The sequence below is a fragment of the Hylobates moloch genome, unplaced genomic scaffold (genome assembly GCF_009828535.3).
Source record: "Hylobates moloch isolate HMO894 unplaced genomic scaffold, HMol_V3 SCAFFOLD_11, whole genome shotgun sequence".
Classification (NCBI taxonomy): domain Eukaryota; kingdom Metazoa; phylum Chordata; class Mammalia; order Primates; family Hylobatidae; genus Hylobates; species Hylobates moloch.
Window position 1 is genome coordinate 75,578,499 of NW_026652286.1, and position 18,351 is coordinate 75,596,849.

General features: G+C 36.5%; 1 protein-coding gene across 1 annotated transcript; it reads right to left on the reverse strand.

The window, feature by feature from the left end:
- Positions 1–359: 359 nt before the first annotated feature.
- Positions 360–13,098, reverse strand: MMP13 (matrix metallopeptidase 13). Its single transcript, XM_032168121.2, has 10 exons — positions 12,952–13,098; positions 12,618–12,859; positions 11,825–11,973; positions 11,519–11,644; positions 9,378–9,539; positions 7,475–7,592; positions 6,386–6,519; positions 5,252–5,411; positions 3,017–3,120; positions 360–1,726 (listed from the first exon to the last, which is right to left on the reverse strand). The coding sequence occupies exons 1-10, from the start codon at positions 13,069–13,071 to the stop codon at positions 1,626–1,628; spliced, it is 1,416 nt and encodes a 471-aa protein (XP_032024012.1). The 5' UTR covers positions 13,072–13,098; the 3' UTR covers positions 360–1,625.
- Positions 13,099–18,351: the final 5,253 nt, after the last annotated feature.

An 18,351-nucleotide genomic window follows, 5' to 3' on the forward strand; every position in this document is an offset into this window, starting at 1 on the left:
TGGTGGCCCACACCTGTAATCCCAGGACTTTGGGAGGCTGAGGCAGGCAGATCACCTGAGATCAGGAATTCAAGACCACCTGGCCAATATGGTGAAACCCGTCTCTATTAAAAATACAAAAACTAGCCGGGCATGGTGGCACTCACCTGTAATCCCAGCTACTTGGGAGGCTGAGGCAGGAGAATCGCCTGAACTCGGGAGGTGGAGGTTGCAGTGGGCTGGAATCACACCACTGCATTCAAGCCTGGGCAAGTGAACGAGACTCTGTCTCCAAAAATAAAAATATTGGCAATGAACCCTCTTTGGGTGAGGAAAGATAGACATTATACCTAAAGACAAAATGTACCATATAACAATTATCTGTTGAAAATATATTTTTATTATAAACAACATAAACACTTCCTAATACACTTTGCAAATATGCATTTCATTTTCTTTGCCCGAGTTTTTATCAACAGTGTCTCTGAGCACAATAGTTCTTCCCTTGATGGCCGATCATATATTCAATAAGTGCCAAGCACCCTCCCCAAGTATCAATAGGCACTGTGGGAAGTGCTGGGGGATTTTTTTAAATGCAGAGAAAAAAGGCATCCTTCCATATCTCAAGGGATCACAATCTAGTAGACTGTTTTAAAAAAAAAAATTGGATGTGTCTCTTTTAATATATATACTTCCACTTTATAAGATATATTTTATTTCATGCTCTACAAGTCTTTAGAAAATAGCATATATATCCAAGGCAAACTGGACAATTAAAATAATTAGCTAGGTAAAATAGGGTTAAAATGCAACTTTTAGTCCTCAATAATTTATGAAAAGGGATGCCATGGTCTTAGATTATTTTGATAACAATTTTAATTTTGTAATATGTGACTTCTGAAAAACCTGAAATATTTTAATAAAAAGATATCATCCTTCTTTATCCTCTATAATATGCAAAGGAATATTTGTCTTATATGAGAGCAGACTTTGAGTCATTGCCAAAAGTGAAAATTAAACAGAATTCAAAGGCCACATCTACTATTCTTACCACTGCTCTTTTGTCTCCTGTTTTTAGTGACTTTGGTATTTTGTTAGTGTCTGTGTGAAGAAGGGCACATACATCTGAATATCCTCAGTGCAAAACAAAAATTATTTATTTGGAAGTTACAGTCTATTTATTACAGACATTTTCCTTTGGTTTATTTCTTATATGTATGGCTCTCCCAAAATTCCATTTTCATACTATTTTATACCTTTTAGTAAGAATGATTTATTCATTATATGAATGTGATTTACTTTATGCCCTTGTAAAATTTCCTCATAAATATATTTTTAAATTATGCTCTCATTGACAGACCATGTGTCCCATTTGTGGTGTGGGAAATATCATCAACCACTGCTTTTGTACAGCAACAAGAATCAGGTGCTCCTTAGAGATCCTCCATTTCATTACTCTTAACATTCTTCAATGTGGTTCCAGCCACCCATAGTCATATAGATACTACCTATTCAAAGATAGCTTACTGAAGCTTGTTCACAGAACCAAGCTTTTTCCTCATAGCTCTTCTTCCCCCACCCCACACTTCTGGAAGTATTACCCCAAATGCTCTTCAGGATTTAAATAACAATTTTTAAAAAGACACTTAACACCACAATATGGAATTTGCTGGCATGACGCGAACAATACGGTTACTCCAGATGCTGTATTCAAACTGTATGGGTCCGTTGAAAAAATAGATATAACCTACAAGAAAAAGCACAAAGACAATTTCAGAGTTTGAAAATAATAAGATTTTAATCCAGTTAATATTAATGGTTCAATCTCTTAGATCCCATTTGTAGGAATTTCAAACATTTTCTTTTTAAACTCTATTAGTACTTTAATAGTTGTTCCTTTTTAAATTTTTTATTTTTTTATCTTTATTTTTTAGTTGTTCTTTTAAGGTGTGACTCTTCCTAGATAGTTTTGCTACTTGGATTATCGATTTTTGTGTGTGTATATAAGACAGAGTCTCACTCTGTCGTCCAGGCTGGAGTGCAGTGGCAGTGATCTCAGCTCACTGCAACCTCTGACTCCTAAGTTCAAGTGATTCTCCTGCCTCAGCCTCCTGACTAGCTGGGATTACAGGTGCATGCCACCATGCCCAGCTTTTTTTTTTTTTTTTTTTTTTATTTTTAGTAGAGAAGGGGTTTCGCCATGTTGGTCAGGCTGGTCTTGAACTCCTGACCTCAAGTGATCCGCCCACCTCAGCTTCCCAAAGTGCTCAGATTACAGGCATGAGCCACTGCACCCAGCCTGATATTTATTATAAGTTATCAATAATATCTCTTTTCATAGTTAAAGGAGGTCGGTGAGGTCAGGCCTGTAATCTGAGCACTTTGGGAAGCCGAGGAGGGTGAATTGCTTGAGGCCAGGAGTTCAAGACCAGCCTGGCCAAAATGGCGAAACCCCATCTCTGCTAAAAATACAAAAATCAGCCGGGCATGGTGGCAGACACCTGTAATTCCAGGTACTCTGGAGGCTGAGGCAGGAGAATCTCTTGAACCAGGGAGGCAGAGGTTGCAGTGAGCTGAGATTATGTCGCTGAACTCCAGCCTGGGCGACAGAGTGAGACTGTCAAAAAAAGAAAAAAAAAGGCTGAGAATGTAATTAAAGTAAAAAGTCACTATATAGTTGTGGTAGTTATGAGTCTTTATATATAAATTACTTCCCACTCCACACCCAGTTTGAATTCTGGCAATATCCTTTGCATTTTGGCATCTTTAAGCATAGATTAAAGTAATGTTGAAAGTTTAGCATCTCATATTTATAGAATTAGCAATCATTAAGTAAAATTCTTATTTATTCTAACCATGTCTTCTTTGTTGTTGTTGTTTGCTGTCTTTGTACGTAGTCACACAGGAACGATTAATTCCTTAACTGCCATACATTTATTAACACATCTAGGTCCTGTATAAAAATGCTTTGTACAGAAAAGAGTTTTGAGGGGCTACAGAAGCTCCTCTTTAAAGTCAATGCAATGTAACCACTTACCATTTTTCTCGTAGACAGCATCTACTTTATCACCAATTCCTGGGAAGTCTTCTTCTATTAGTCTCGGATAGTCTTTATCCATAATATGGTTAGTATCATCATATCTATTTAAAGAAAAAAAACTCTTAAGTCAGTTATATTTCTTAGAAAGCACCTTAGAAATAATACAATAGATACAATGGCATCTTTCAAAATTGACAAGAATTTAAAAACTTTAAGTCCATTTAAAACATCTGGTAGCTTTTTAAAATTAGGAATGAGAATACTTGAGTGTACAGTGGATGCTTGATGAGTATTTGTTGACTTGCCCAAAGGCCATCTTTTTAAAGAGAGTTACAAACTCATTTCCACTTCACAAATGATACATCTGTTATAAAAGTATGTCATTAGGAATGTGTTCTTAAGCATGAAATAAATGCATGTTTGTGCATAGATCAATTCGCTATTGATCTCCCACTATGTGTAAGACAACTTGCTAAGTACAGTAATGGCTACAAAAATATTTAAGGTTTAATTTCTATACTAAAAAGTTTAGGGGCATATGGTAATACTAAAGGTAGGAAGGGAAGCATAGCTTTCCCCTTCCACAACTGCATATTTCAAGCTCCTTCTCCCCTGCCCACAGCCACACCCTAACCAAGCAAACATATCCTAAAATTAACCTAGGAAAACAGGCTCCCATAAGGTGCCACTACTGTCACTGATGAGAGCTTTTTGAATATCTCGGAGGTATGTTCCAACAAGTAAAAGATAAGAACCACTAAACTGCCAATAAAGCTAAGGCATGTGTATACACATAAGTGCAACGCCAGGCAATAGAAGTCAAGCATGAGAGAGTAATCATGAAATGTCATGAGAATACAGGAAGCCAGGCAATAACCCCTGAATGGGGAAATCAAAAATGGCTTTGTAGATGAAATGATATTTCGAATGAACTTTAAACAATGGGTAGAATTTCAAGAGGCAGAGATGAAGGGAAGGATATTCTGGCCAAAAAAAATTACATAAGAGAAGCTTAAGGGGATATAAAAAACAGCATATCTGAGATGCAGTAAGCAATTAATCCTGACTGAACCATATACTTCTTATGGAGGTAGGGAATGAAATGCGGTACCCGGTAGAAGCTGGCAGTGATTTCTAGAATGTTGTCAATGTCACTTGCAGAAATAAGTCAAAAGGCAAAGATGTTATATACAGATATGTGCGTGTGTGCGGGTATGCATGTGTGTGTGTGTGACTGTGTGTATGTAGAGATGGAGGAAAATTTCCATTTTAAACATTTCGAATGTAGGGTACTGATGAGATATTCCCATTCCCAAATATAGACTTGAATCTGGACTCCTAAATGTTGTTGATGTCAATGCTGCCTAAATCTTTACATATGTTTTAAACATTCCAGCTTCACTTGCCCTTCAGAAAATTTCACTTTATAAACTATGGGCCTGTCAGCTTCCTGGTCAACCTCTTCAGTGGATCAGCTAACTCGGCAGATAGGAGGGCCTTCTCTCAACCAATCTTTTCTTGTACTCATGCTGGTATCCTCTTTGGCCACGGAAGATGGAGCTACATGTAAATTAGGAGAAAGTGACAAGAAAGAGAATACAGGAGAAAGATTAGAAAGAGAAGGTGCCAATCGGGTGTGGTGGCTCCCGACTGTAATTCCAGCATTTTGGTAGGCTGAGGCAGGTGGATTGCTGGAAGCCAGGAGCCTGACCAATGTGGCAAAACCCCATCTCTACTAAAAATACAAAAATTAGTTGGGTGTAGTGGCACATGCCTGTAATCCCAGCTTCTTGGGAGACTGAGACACGAGACACAACAATTGCTTCAATACAGGAGGCAGAGGTTACAGTGAGCCAAGATCATGCCACTACACTCAAGCCTGGATAACAGAGCAAGACTCAGTCTCAAAAAAAAAGAAAGAAAGAGGGGGTGCCGAAGATAGTTGAGAGGCACAACAAATGACTAAGAAAAGAATGTTTGAGAAGAGGAATGTTTGAGTATTGTGTGTGTGTGTGTGTGTGTGTGTGTGTGTGTGTGTGTGTGTGTGTTCAAGAGAGCTTGAGACTTTTAAATACATGTCTGAGGGGCTGCCTGAAACAGCTGACATGGAATAAAAATGAATGACTAGTATGACATTTACATTAGTGTGTAGGAATAATGTATAGTAGTAACAGATGTTTGAGGCACTTTGCGGCTACGACACAGATGGGTCAGTACCTACTGCTGCCATACCTCCAGACCTGGTTTCCTGAGAAGAGGAGAGTCTTGCCTGTATCCTCAAAGTGAACAGCTGCACTTATCTTCTTAACTTCTTTTGGAAAACCCAGTTCAGATATTTTTTTGGGATAGCCTTCCAGAATGTCATAACCATTAAGAGCCCAAAATTTTCTACCTGGAATGAGTGAAATAACAGTTCTGTTATCCAAGGGAATCTATTAGGACTTCCATATATAGACATGTGCTTAAAGACAAGCCCATTTGTACATTTAGAAATATTAATAAAATATATAGTATTTACAGTCATCATGTTTATGAAACATAAAAATATAAGCATTCTCAAAACAAAAAAAATAAAATTTAGGATCTTAACTTCCTAATTATGAACATAGCTAATCAAATATCACAATTAACTTGGCAATTTATTAGCTCTGAATATTAAGTTTAAAGCTAGGTGAAAAAAATACATTAAAATTTCTACATGAATAAACAACACAGTAGGAAGAGTAAATTAGATTGAAAACTCAAATTTTATACCAGTTTGAAAGTTATTTTATTCTCTAAAAAGTAGCTTTATTATAACATTAATATTATAAATAGTTGAACAATAGAAACAGTGTCAGTAGAAAGTTATGTAATCATTTTAAATTATGGTCCTAAAGACAAAGTAGCAATTTGGAAATTGGTCATAATTTTATGTCAAGGAAAGCAGTAGAATATAAAAATGTATCTATACTATGAAAATAAATATGGAAAAATATGTATTACATAATGAAAATGAGCAAATGAAATAAACTGAGTTTTCAGAAGGAAGAATGATTCATAATATTTTTTCCACTTTTTCAGAATATATTGGTATAATGTTTTCTCAATAAACAATTTTTAAGCAGAACTAAGAGAAAAAACTGACATGATTCATATGAAAGAAAGAGTGGATATGACAAGACTAATAATGTAGACCTTTTATATGTTCAATTTGGAGGTTCATGGTAGAATGGTTTCAGGTACTTTCTGGCTTCCATTTTTTTAATACTTGGTCTTTAATTTAGGTATATTTTCAGTAGTGATCATTTTACTGAATTTCTAGTGGCATCAAATTCAGCACTGCCTCCCCTGGCCTTGTGCGAGGCCTCCTCTGTGAAAGCTTACCTCTGAAGATGAAGATGAGGTCATGAGAAGGATGCTCATATGCAGCATCAATACGGTTGGGAAGTTCTGGCCAAAATGATTTCGTTAAAAACAGCTCCGCATCAACCTGCTGAGGATGCAGGCGCCAGAAGAATCTAACACAAAAGTAAAATGGAGTTTTCTGTCACATTTTTAAGTGCAATATTTCTATCCTGCTAGTCACCTCTCTCCACATCAACACAGATAAGTTAGATACAACCAATACCTCCCACCTGTGAAGGGAAAAAAAATTCCATTACCCTTTAAGTGCCAGTGACAAGTTGTGCTATCCCAACTAGCATAAGGTATTCAACTTTGAAATCTCACAGAGCCTTTGTGTGGTCTCTAAGTTCTTTGCAGGTTGAAACTCTCTTGCTCAGTTTTGGGTATCTTGCCAGGGGCAAGCAAATGTGCCAGGCATTGTTGTGGCCTCCAGAGAGAAGATATGAGTTACATGAACTATGTCTTCCATGGTCTCATGGCTTGGGAAGACTGATACATGAGAACCACCCCCTGCCCCACGAGTACAATGTAATTAGTTATAACAGAGGGGATAAACATGCTATTGGATCACAGATGAGGGATCAAAGAATGAATGAATGAACAAATAAGCATACTAGAACAAGGTAGAAATTAAAATTTTATATTGCATTTCTAGGTTCATTTCATTGCATCCCTCAAATTCCAACATATGTATCCAGAATCAAAGTCTTTCCATACCAAAACGAATCTGCGTGGGCCTAACGAGTCACTACTTATTAATACAGCAATTATTTTCAATGCTTGTCTGTTTTTAAAATAAATTGGATTTCTAGATTTTCTTGGTTATATTTATAAGAAAGACTAACTAGAGATGTAAAAAGAAGCTATGCAATGTCAAGGTTATACATTGAAAAGTAAAACATTTATCCATCGGTCATTTATTTGATCTGAAATATGTAAATAAACTGCCTGCCCATTTTTACCGTTAACTTCGCCCTTGGAAGTCTGACAGGATGTTTTGGCGATGTGCAGAAACAGCTTCACAGATGTTTGTCACATACAGACTTTATGAAAGAATCTCAAGAGTACCTGTCTTTAAAGATCATTGTTTCTCCTCGGAGACTGGTAATGGCATCAAGGGATAAGGAGGGGTCACATTTGTCTGGCGTTTTTGGATGTTTAGGGTTGGGGTCTTCATCTCCTGGACCTGCAGTCGTGAAAGGCAAGAGAGAAGTGATTAGTGTGACATTACTGATAACCTGAGTCACAGCACAACAGGCTGATCTGCTAATGGACAGTGGGAGAGAGTTTCTCCAGGAAAAGCCATAGGTCCTGGGGCTCCTACATTACGGTGCAAGTACCGTGTAATCTTCCTTCCTTCCTCCCCTCCACTTCCATCCTTCAAGACCTCTCGAGATTCTTTAGAACTATAAACTTAGGTTTCTTGAGGTTGATGATAAAAAGGAGGGAAAAAAAGCAACAGAATTTGAAGAAATTTTCCCTACACCTTGCACAATCTATTGACAGACTGCTCTTGAAAACTAGATTCCCCTTAAAGCCATTTTTGATGGCGTATTTTTCCTGCAAAAGCCCTCATCTTGCCTCCTCCTCTTGACTATTTTACCAGCTGTCAACATCAGCTAATGTTTCTTCACCAGTTTGCCGTGGTGCAGCTGTATCTCAGCTGTGACAAGCCAGGCCTTCAGCACTTATGTGACTTGCCACATGTTGGTAAATTTCCAACCATCTCCCATGAGTGCAGATGGGATGGGGTGCAGTATATAATAATAATAATCCTACACTGTTTTTCTTTCTGTCTAGTTTATATTAGTTCTTTCATCAGTCCCTGAGTCATAATAATGTAGAAATAATAATTGCAAAATAAATTTGCAAATTCCCTTTGCCATCTTCAAGTTCATGCCCATGGCTATGCTGGCTACTGTGATAGATTCAAATCTAGAGGGTAAAAGAATGGGTTGGGTGATATGAGCAAGTTTTCTGAACTATGTGCTCTAGAAGTGTTTACACTGATGACTGTGTACTGTGGCTTTAACTCTATTTATAACAGGTCATCTGTAAGTAAATACTTGGGTTGAAGTTTAATTATTTTGTAAATATCATTGAAAATTTGGGGGTGAGTGAAAAGGAAGAATTTTTTTTTACAATGGTTACTGTAGATGTTGATTAAAAACTACCACAAGCCACTTGAGAGGTTTCTACTGTGCCAAATTGGACTGGTTGAAAGAGTACTTGGAATTTCTAAAAGCCTTAGGATCTCACTTTCACCACCAACCATGTTGCTATAGGTATGCTACTTAAACTCTACAGGGCTTTATTTCTTCATTGGTTAAACGGGGAATAAAATATTTTTCTTTCTTATTGCAGAGGTGTTTTGAGGATATCAAATGCACATTGCAATGTGTAAAATACAAATACAAGGAGTTATAGTCTGCAAAAATTTGGAGAATGAAATCTTTTCTATTTGAGTGGGTAGTTAGATTTGGAAAGAAAAAATGGGTATGTTTTGCTAGGTTTTAACAACAAAACCAAGAAAGCAGCATTGGCAGTGGTGAATTCAATTAGTAGAGTCATGTGTTGCTTAACAACAGGGATACATTCTGAAAAATGTGTTGTTAGAGATTTTGTCATTGGGTGAACATCGTAGTGTGTACTTACACAAACCTAAATATATAGCCTACTACAGATATAGGCTATATGGTACAGCCTATTGCTCCTAGGCTACAAACCTGTCCAGCATATTACTGTACTGAGTACTGTAGGCACGTGTAACACAATGGTGAGTATTAAGTGTATCTAAACATAAGAAAGGTACATTAAAAATGCAGTATTACAGTATTATGAAACCTTTGTCATACATGCGCATCACTGTACCAAAACATCATTATGCAGCATGACTGCAATTTAGAAAATAAATGCACGGGTTTCTTCTGCTTTTATAACTGATCATACTCTATTTCTATAACTGAGTTACCATAGAGAGACTGGATCCCTTGTACATCGTCATCAGGAAGCATAAAGTGGCTTTTGCCGGTGTAGGTGTAGATGGGAAACATGAGTGCTCCAGGGTCCTTGGAGTGGTCAAGACCTAAGGAGTGGCCAAACTCATGGGCAGCAACAAGAAATAAGTTGTAGCCTGTAAGAAAACAAAGAAACAATGAGAAAAAAAGGAATTCTAGTGACCAGGCAATGAAAGGAATATCATTTTATCTATTTGGTATGTTTCTTTCTTGGCTATATACTCTTTCTTTTCTCTTTCTTCATTCTCTTACTTTTTAAAATCAATATTCAGTTGCTTGAAGGAAGACTCAAAGTATTGATTTAATCCTTATAAATAATTTAGTGTTCTTTTCATTATAGCTGCCTACACAATTAGAATGTCAACAGATTACTCTCATATAATTAGTAATTAATAAGGATTTACTGTGAAGACACTAGAACTCCTGATTTGCTCTTAGTATTCTCAGGTCAGGTGAGGGAAGTGGACAGAGATTACCTTAAACGAGGAGTGGGGAAATCACATAGGGTGGTACCTAGCTAGGGTGCTGCCCAGAACATCCTCCAATCAGGCGGCAGCATCCAAAGGGATAGTACCAAGGATGGAGGATGCCCTAAATAGGTTCTCTGTGTATACTCTTGGGAGCAAATTCCAACCAAATGATTCTTTCCAGAACATCTCTAGACTCTGGGTTTTGGAGAAACAGAAACTCTAGACATGATTAGCCATCTTTTCTCTACTCTAGAAGACTGCTACATCACTGTATTTACATTGTTCCCTCTAAGCATTCTGTCTGCCAATTTTGAGCCTCCTAATGCAGGTATTTCGAACTGGAAAAAAGAAAATAAAAAACTAAAAGAAAAATAAGAAGTGTAAGGCAATAGGATTGTTGTTACTTGTGCTTAGATTACCTGAAAACTAGAGCCAGTGGATTCCATTTGACCTTAAATACCCTTTGCTATTGTAGCCTGTGCATGAAGAAAATGAACCAACCTAGCAAATCTTGCAGACCATGAGAGCAATTAGAGGTCGCATAATCTGAGTGTTAACTAATTCTTCATCGAATGACTAGTAATGGATACCGCTCTTGGCCTTCTGCTGAAAAATGAATCCAGACTTGTTTGTGGATGTTTTCATTCACTTCAATTAAATATTTCAAACCCAGAATTTATAAAGGAACCTAAATTTGAGGCTTACTGTGATTCTGCCTTAACAATGCTGGGTATTATTTCTTCTTCCTGAAGCCATTCTTACCTCTGAAATACCCAGAACATAAATATGTAAATTTTCACTTTTCCCTCCATAGACAGATTGGAGGTATTAGAGTTGAGACACTGATCATGTAAGGCCCAGTTTTATCCTTTGGAGAAATAATCTTTTTATTTAAATGAAAAATAAAACTCAGCTGTCCATGAAGACAATGTCTACTTGTCATAACTAAGTCCAAGTTAGAACAATCTATGGTTTTTCTTCCCAAGTTAACATTCCCAATTATTTTGAGACTTGAAGATTTAACTACTAACTGATTTCATTCAACATTCAGTTACATTTTGCTCTTGTAAATACAACCATCATCTTGTCTATTTCATGCTGTTTGGAGTAAGACTCTGTCTAGGTTTTTAAGAATGGTGTTTACAATATATAGACAAGACTGAATCAAGTAACTCATATAATGGGAAACAGAAGTTGATTGAACATATTTCTAACAAGGAAAAAACTATTTCAATTCACATCTAGTTCATGTATGACCCATAGATCCAGCCCTGGTAGTTTTTAGTTATATATTTATAATAAACTGTACTTCTTCAACATGCCAAAAAGTAATTTGCAGTAATAACATGTTGGCTGACAAACATAAACATTTTGGTCCTACTTCAAAGTTCATTAGTATCCCTCAAGCCACAGTGACAGATTAAGTAGATTTTGTTCATTTTTTTAATGTTGATATCAATTTGTAGAAATGTCACTTGTAGAGACACTAATACATCTAAGATAAACTTTAAGAAAATATAGTCAAATACCAAATATATTTAACTTTTATATGTTTTAACTTCATACCAGTGTGTTCACTGTCTAGTCTAATAACACATAAATGATATCTTTATAAGAAACATTACCTTTGGAACTACTTGTCCAAGTTTCATCATCATCAAAATGGGCATCTCCTCCATAATTTGGCCCAGGAGGAAAAGCGTGAGCCAGCAGGCCAGAGGGCCCATCAAATGGGTAGAAGTCGCCATGCTCTACACACAAAAGCAAGGGTTAGGAGTCTTATCACATCCAGGAGTACTTAGCACAGGTGTTTGGTAAATTAGTGTTGAATGCTTTAAAAAGTAATGAATGACTGAAAGAAGTAATTTTAGAATGGAACCAACTAAGAATTAGAATACAAAAATGTTTGTAAAATAAATGTGCATCATTACCCTTTGTTCCAAAAGAGATCATGATGTCAGCAATGCCATCGTGAAGTCTGGTAAAATTCAGAGGAGTTACATCGGACCAAACTTTGAAGGCTTTTTTGAATGCCTTTTCGACTTCAGAATGAGTCATATCAGGGGTGTAATTCACAATTCTGTTTAACAGAGAAAGTTTCAATGAACTTTTTGAAAAGCAACAGCTATTTTAGAATACATTTTCTTGGTATATTGCTTTTCAATTCAAAATGCAATACTTTCTTTGAAAGTTCTACTAGAGGTTTATTGTTTCAAATAATATATTAATTATGATGCCATACAAGAATAAAAAGTCAAAAATTCAGTCACATTTGAGATCTCCAAATATCTGACCATGTGGCATCTTAAATTTAAAATATTCCAATGTTTAATATAATTTATTTTGCATGCTAAAAGTTTAGATTACATTGATATAGCCCAAATAAATGAAATAGCTCTGTAAAGTTTCTAGAAAGAGTGGAACCCTTCATCTTGAGCACCGCTGTAATAAATACACCTAATGTACTATGTTTGCAAATTTTCTTTAACTTACTTTTATTTCTCTTTTGATTTCATCTCTAAAAGAAATACTTTGAGATGCCCACTAAAAAATAATGCTGGGTTAATGTAACAATAATAGATGTTATGAGGCATTCTTGGCAACCATATTAAAGCTATTCTGGAATTTAACTGCCAATTAAATAGGAAGGCCTACTTAATATTAGACATTTAATACTACAAGAAAAGGCTAACAAATGTGAAAGAAAGATAGCCTGTGATTTACCTGTACGTTAAATTCATTTTGGACCATTTGAGAGTTCGAGGGAAAACATTGTATTCACCCACATCAGGAACCCCGCATCTTGGTTTTTTCATGACATCTAAGGTGTTATCGTCAAGTTTGCCAGTCACCTCTAAGCCGAAAAAAGACTGCATTTCTCGGAGCCTGTCAGTCATGGAGCTTGCTGCATTCTCCTTCAGGATTCCCGCGAGATTTGTAGGATGGTAGTATGATCTCAGGTAGCGCTAGAAAAGTGACCAAAATGAACTGCGTTTAAGAGAGAAGGACATTTCTGAGATGTACCAACCGCATCATCAGGATTGGCAAGATACTCTACCTCTGCAAACTGGAGGTCTTCCTCAGACAAATCATCTTCATCACCACCACTGGGAAGGGGCAGGGCCCGACAATGAGTCCAGCTCAAGAAGAGGAAGGCAGCCAGGATCCCTGGATGCATCTTGAATGGTGATGCCTGGGGACTGTTGTCTTTCTGCAGAGATTACCTTTACTTTTATAGGCCTGCAATGATGAGTCATCACTTATGGATAGGTTTCCACTTCCTAGTCACTTGAAGGTAAACATGCTTACATGGCGACTTTTTCTTTTCCCTCCCAAGTGTGGTTTGTGGTAGAATTTGAGGGAAATATAAATGAGAGCATCTCTTGTTTCAGCAGGGTCTCAAAACCCATCTGGCAAAATAAACAGCCTCAGCATATTTATGGATACTGTGGGAAGAAGCAGAGAGTAGTATATTTTTTACTTCACTTAGCAAAAAAAAAATTTTTTTTGCCTTCTGTAAGAACATAGCTACTTTTGCTTCTTCAAATAGTAAGTGTATCCAGATGGCATGTTTACTTCCATAAAGAGAAACTTAATACTGCTTCTAGAATGTTTACTACAGCCTGGTAAATTATAAACTGCATTTTCTCTAGAGTAACTACAGAGAGATATCTTGTGTCTACCTGAAGTTCACGATATTGGACCAAAACCAAGCTTGATGACTTGGAGGTGCTACAGCACAGCCACAGGATTGAGCCCCATAGTTGGAATTTAAACACACTGGCATGACCTCTCAACAAATATGGAGTCCTGCATAAATTCCCTATAGATCCAGACAGAGGTAGAAGAATTACATTGGAATGCAACAACTGTAATGGCTAGCACAAACAGGGATTACTGCATTCTAGGTTTAAAAGGCATTATCTCATTTAATCCTTACAACAGCCACATAGGTGCTGTCAGAAAGCTTGTTTTCCATTTTACATATGAATAATCTGATACACTGAGAAGTTAAATACTTGTATACGGTCATATAGTTTCTAAATGATACCAGGATTTGAACCTAGGCCAATAACTCAAAACTCGATGTTCTTGACCACCATCCCTCTCTAATTATGACCTCCACCCTTCCCATTCTCAGATATTTTCTTAAAAGCTGAGCTGTTTGGTTCCTACACCTCAGGGAGTGCCCAAGAAAACTAGGGCTGCAGTAGGCCAATTTCAAGTTTCTCAATTTTTAAGTTTGAATAATAGAAGTACTCTTGGTCCAAACACTCAGGAAAATAGTCCTAGGGGCCTCTACCCTATTATTCCTTTCAGAACATCACACATTCAGTACCGTGAAATCAAAGTGCCATCTTTGGTCCCCTGCAGAAGTAAATGGGTAGAGCAATATAGGCCATGATCTTTGGATTTATTGGACTTCTTTAAATAAATGATTGGAAATGCAGGTTAATTTGTGACTAAGAGTCAGAAAGAAAATGATGCTCAGGTCAGGAACATAGTAAGACAAAGAGAAGGAGCACGAATACAGCTTTAGAGTGAGTACGAAATGGGTATCCTAACATATGAGTAAGATTCTATAATCTAGAGTAGCCAGTGCCTTAGAGAAAAATCAGAAAAGCCTACAACATGTATATGATCATTTGAGGGAAATTTACTATATGCCTTTATCCAAACAAAATACAGCCACATATACCCTTTCAAATAGATTGTTTCCAGGGAGTTCAAGATTAGATTGGTGCTCAATCAGGAATGCATAGCAATAATTTATTTTAAGTTGCTTCCATGTATCATAATATTTAATTTTGAGATTAAGTGAAAAATTATCCAAAAAAGTTTGATTCATCGACTAAGCTTATAAAAGTTAGTTTATTAGAAAGCATTTGTTTTTACAAATAAATTTTCATAATATATTAAAATCTCATTAGATAATAAATAAGAAGTGCTTAAAAAGCTGGAAAACAAATAACATCTTATTAAACATTTGAAAGTGGAGAAAAAGAATCAAATAGGCTAACTGTTCTTATAGATTTTCACATATTTGTAGAAATGTTATCACTTCAAACTAGAAGAAAGAAGCTTTTTTGTCTATCAATTTAATGAATATATTAATACAGCATCAACCATATAGGATACCATGCTAATCTCTATGGAAATGAAATGAAGGCTAAAATGAGGGCCTTTTTCTGAGGATCATTACAATATTACCTCCCCCATTAAAAAAAATTTTAATGACAAATGAAAATAAATACATGCCACTATTTTTCAACTTTAAAAACAAAGTTTATTATCAAACAACTTTAGTATTTTACTAGGTTCTTATTCCATTTAAGAACATAATCAGCGCAGAAGAAAAAACACAGAAAGGTTAATGAGAACATACTATTATATGTTCTGTAGTTTTCTTAAGTAGAAATAAAAATTCCTCCAAAGATTAGAATAAACATTAATTCATTAAGAAAATAATCAGACTGCTCGTTTATAGAATATTATTCATGGAAAAGTGTTTTTAGATGGTGATAGGGATGTGTCATCACATCATAATGTGTTGGCAAACTGCTTGTCAATGCAAGTCCTTATATCAGGTTGTTAATTGTTAAAGTCAAGCCTTCTGGTTACCACTGTGAAATGATTTGTGGTTTCAGATGTCATCTTTAACACAATAGGGCAGAGCTGGTATTTAAAAATGGTTCTAACAAGTCTACCAAATCACTGGGAAATTTGAAAACCTGTAGAATGAACAAACAAAACTGGACTAAATTAGAATTATGTATTTACTGCTGATTCAGACATTAGCAATATGGGACTTTTTAAAACATAGGTCATCATCAGTTTTTGAGTTCAAAACGTCACCCAAGTGGGAACGAACAATGTCTATGAACAGCTGGATACTAAAGCACAGGGGGGTCCCAGACTAGGAATAATATGAACAACTGGCCATTTGAGTTGGATTAAAATTGTGAAAAATCTTTAAGTAAAAGAATGATTAAGATCAAGATTTTGGCTTCAGTTTAGAGTATAGTAAAAACTCATTGTCGATGGCACTTAGTGGTATGTTTATTTTTCTAAAATGTAAGTGATTTGACTCTGCAAGTGCACGAAGTAATAATTTTTTGTAGACACTCTCTGATGGTTGCTTTGTTCTACCTTCCTATTTCTCTTTTTTTTCATAACCTCACGAGCTGGGCTTACATCGTCTTAGAAAGGAGAACTAGCTGGGCATAGGGCGTGCCTATAGTCCCAGCTACTCAAGAGGCTGAGGTTGGAGGATTGCTTGAGCCCAGGAGTGAAGTTTGAGGACAGCCTAGGGCAGACAGGGAGGCCCCGTTAAAAAAAAAAAAAACAAAACAAAAAAAACAAAAAAGGAAAACTAAATTTCTTCTAAATTTGAATTTAAACACTACTTTTGTGCAGTCATGGCATCATCCACAGGTGCGGAACAAAACAAGAGCTCATTTTACATGCTGTAGCTACAAAGCAAAGGTTGAGTAACTTAGGAGGTCATTTACTTTTAACATTTCAATCATATGCTCTTCAGAGATGCTATACTCATACTGGGTTGATCCACAAAAGTTACTAAAAGAATTTACAAGAAGTAAAATAAATTATTGTTGGTTCTTACTAGAGTATAATATCTGAAAGTCAAGTCCTAATTTCCTGGGCTCCCTTCCTAAAGAATTTTAATTTTTTTTGTGTTTGGTTAAAAAAGAGTGGTTACTGAATGTCCACCTTGGCCAGATTTAACCAAATACTCTAAGAGAAAACAACCGGGAATAGAACACACATTCTAGCCCAACCCTTCCCAAATGTCTTTGAAAAAGGAAAAATCTAGATTGTTTGGTAGTGAATAATAGAAATGAAAACAAGTTAGGAAAATGGAGAAATGCTTTAGTGGTTTTAACAACAAGCAATTTTATTATATTTAAAGATCCCTAATGTTTAAACTATGAAGCAAAGGTCTATTTTTAAACAACTTAGTCTCACCTTGTTACCTTAATTCACTAAAATGGATGTCATTACATATTTTTTAAAAAGCACATTATCTGATAAAAAGTAATACACAAAAACAGAATGTAATCTTATTACATAATGTTTGGGAAATAAAAACTTTTCTCAGAAGAAAAAAATTACGTAACATCTCAAGATTTTTGAGATAATCTGCCTCCGTACACACACACACACACACACACACACACACTACATACACATATATATAGTATGTGTGTGTGTATACATATTCCTCATCTTACAATGGAGTTATATCCAAATAAACCCATCATAAATTGAAAATATCATAAGTCAAAAATTCATTTGATTCAACTAACCTACCAAATATCATTGATTAACTCAGACTACCTTAAATGTGCGCGGAACACTTACATTAGCCTAAAATTGGGCAAGATCATCTAACACAAAGCCCATTTTATAATAAAGTTATTATAAAGAATTTTGAATCAAAATTCAAAATTTGAAATACAGTTTCTACTAAATGCATATATCTTTTGCACCATCGTAAAGTCAAAAAATCATAAGCTGAACCATCATGTTGTAACGGAACACAAGTCCAGTCACTCACTGCTTGCAGAGTCCAATTAAAAGGAGCGAGGCCTGGTAGAAAGAAAGTGACCCTATTTCAGAGCTAGCTGAGGGGGGGTAGTATAGGCTCCTGCCTTGAGGGCACCACCTCAGTCTTCAGGCAGAAGACAGGGGCTTTTAAAAGGAGGGCTTGACATGAATGGCATGTAGGGGAGGAAACAATGAGGCGTGGGGTCTACATGACTTGCTTTGTGACTTGCTTCGGGTGTCATATCTATTGGGTGGTCTAGCTGGAGCCATCGCAGGCAGAGGTAAGCTGTAAATTGAAGCAATCTCCTGGTGGAAGAGAGTTCCAGAGACCTGATTTGCTTCAAGGTTTCTTCTGTGGAACTTCTAAGTAAACACATAGTTAGATAACCTTGCTGTGCCTGGTGGAGAGAAGGTAAAGGTTATAATTGCATTGCTAAAAAGCTAAGTAAAAGGGGCAGGGGCACGGTGGCTCATGCCTGTTTTCTTAGCACTTTGGGAGGCCAAAGCGGGCAGATCACCTGAGGTCAGGAGTTCTAGACCAGCCTGGTCAATGTGGTGAAATCCCGTCTCTACTAAAAATGCAAAAATTAGTTGGTTGTGGTGGCAGGTGCCTGTAATCCCAGCTACTCAGGAGGCTGAGGTAGGAGAATTGCTTGAACCCAGGAGACAGAGGGTTGCAGTGAGCCGAGATCGCACCACTGCACTCCAGCCTGGGCGACAGAGAGATACTCCATCTGAAAAAAGAAAAAAAAAAAAAGGTTGGGGGGAAAGAAAAAAGAAAAGAAATCCAAGAAATTCATTTTTTCTCTTAAAAATAGGGTACTCATCTATAATATGTCAGGGACTGTCTCTCTCTCTCTCTCTCAGACACACACACACACACACACAC

Bases quoted from the DNA above. Each gene is read 5' to 3' on its own strand.
- MMP13 (XM_032168121.2), bottom strand. From the start codon at position 13,071: ATGCATCCAGGGATCCTGGCTGCCTTCCTCTTCTTGAGCTGGACTCAT. The intron at 11,974-12,617 runs GTAAATCACAGG...TCTGTTAAACAG, and splicing joins AAAATGAATTTAACGTACAG to AATTGTGAATTACACCCCTG. The intron at 7,593-9,377 runs GTAACTCAGTTA...TCACGACTGCAG, and splicing joins AGGGATCCAGTCTCTCTATG to GTCCAGGAGATGAAGACCCC.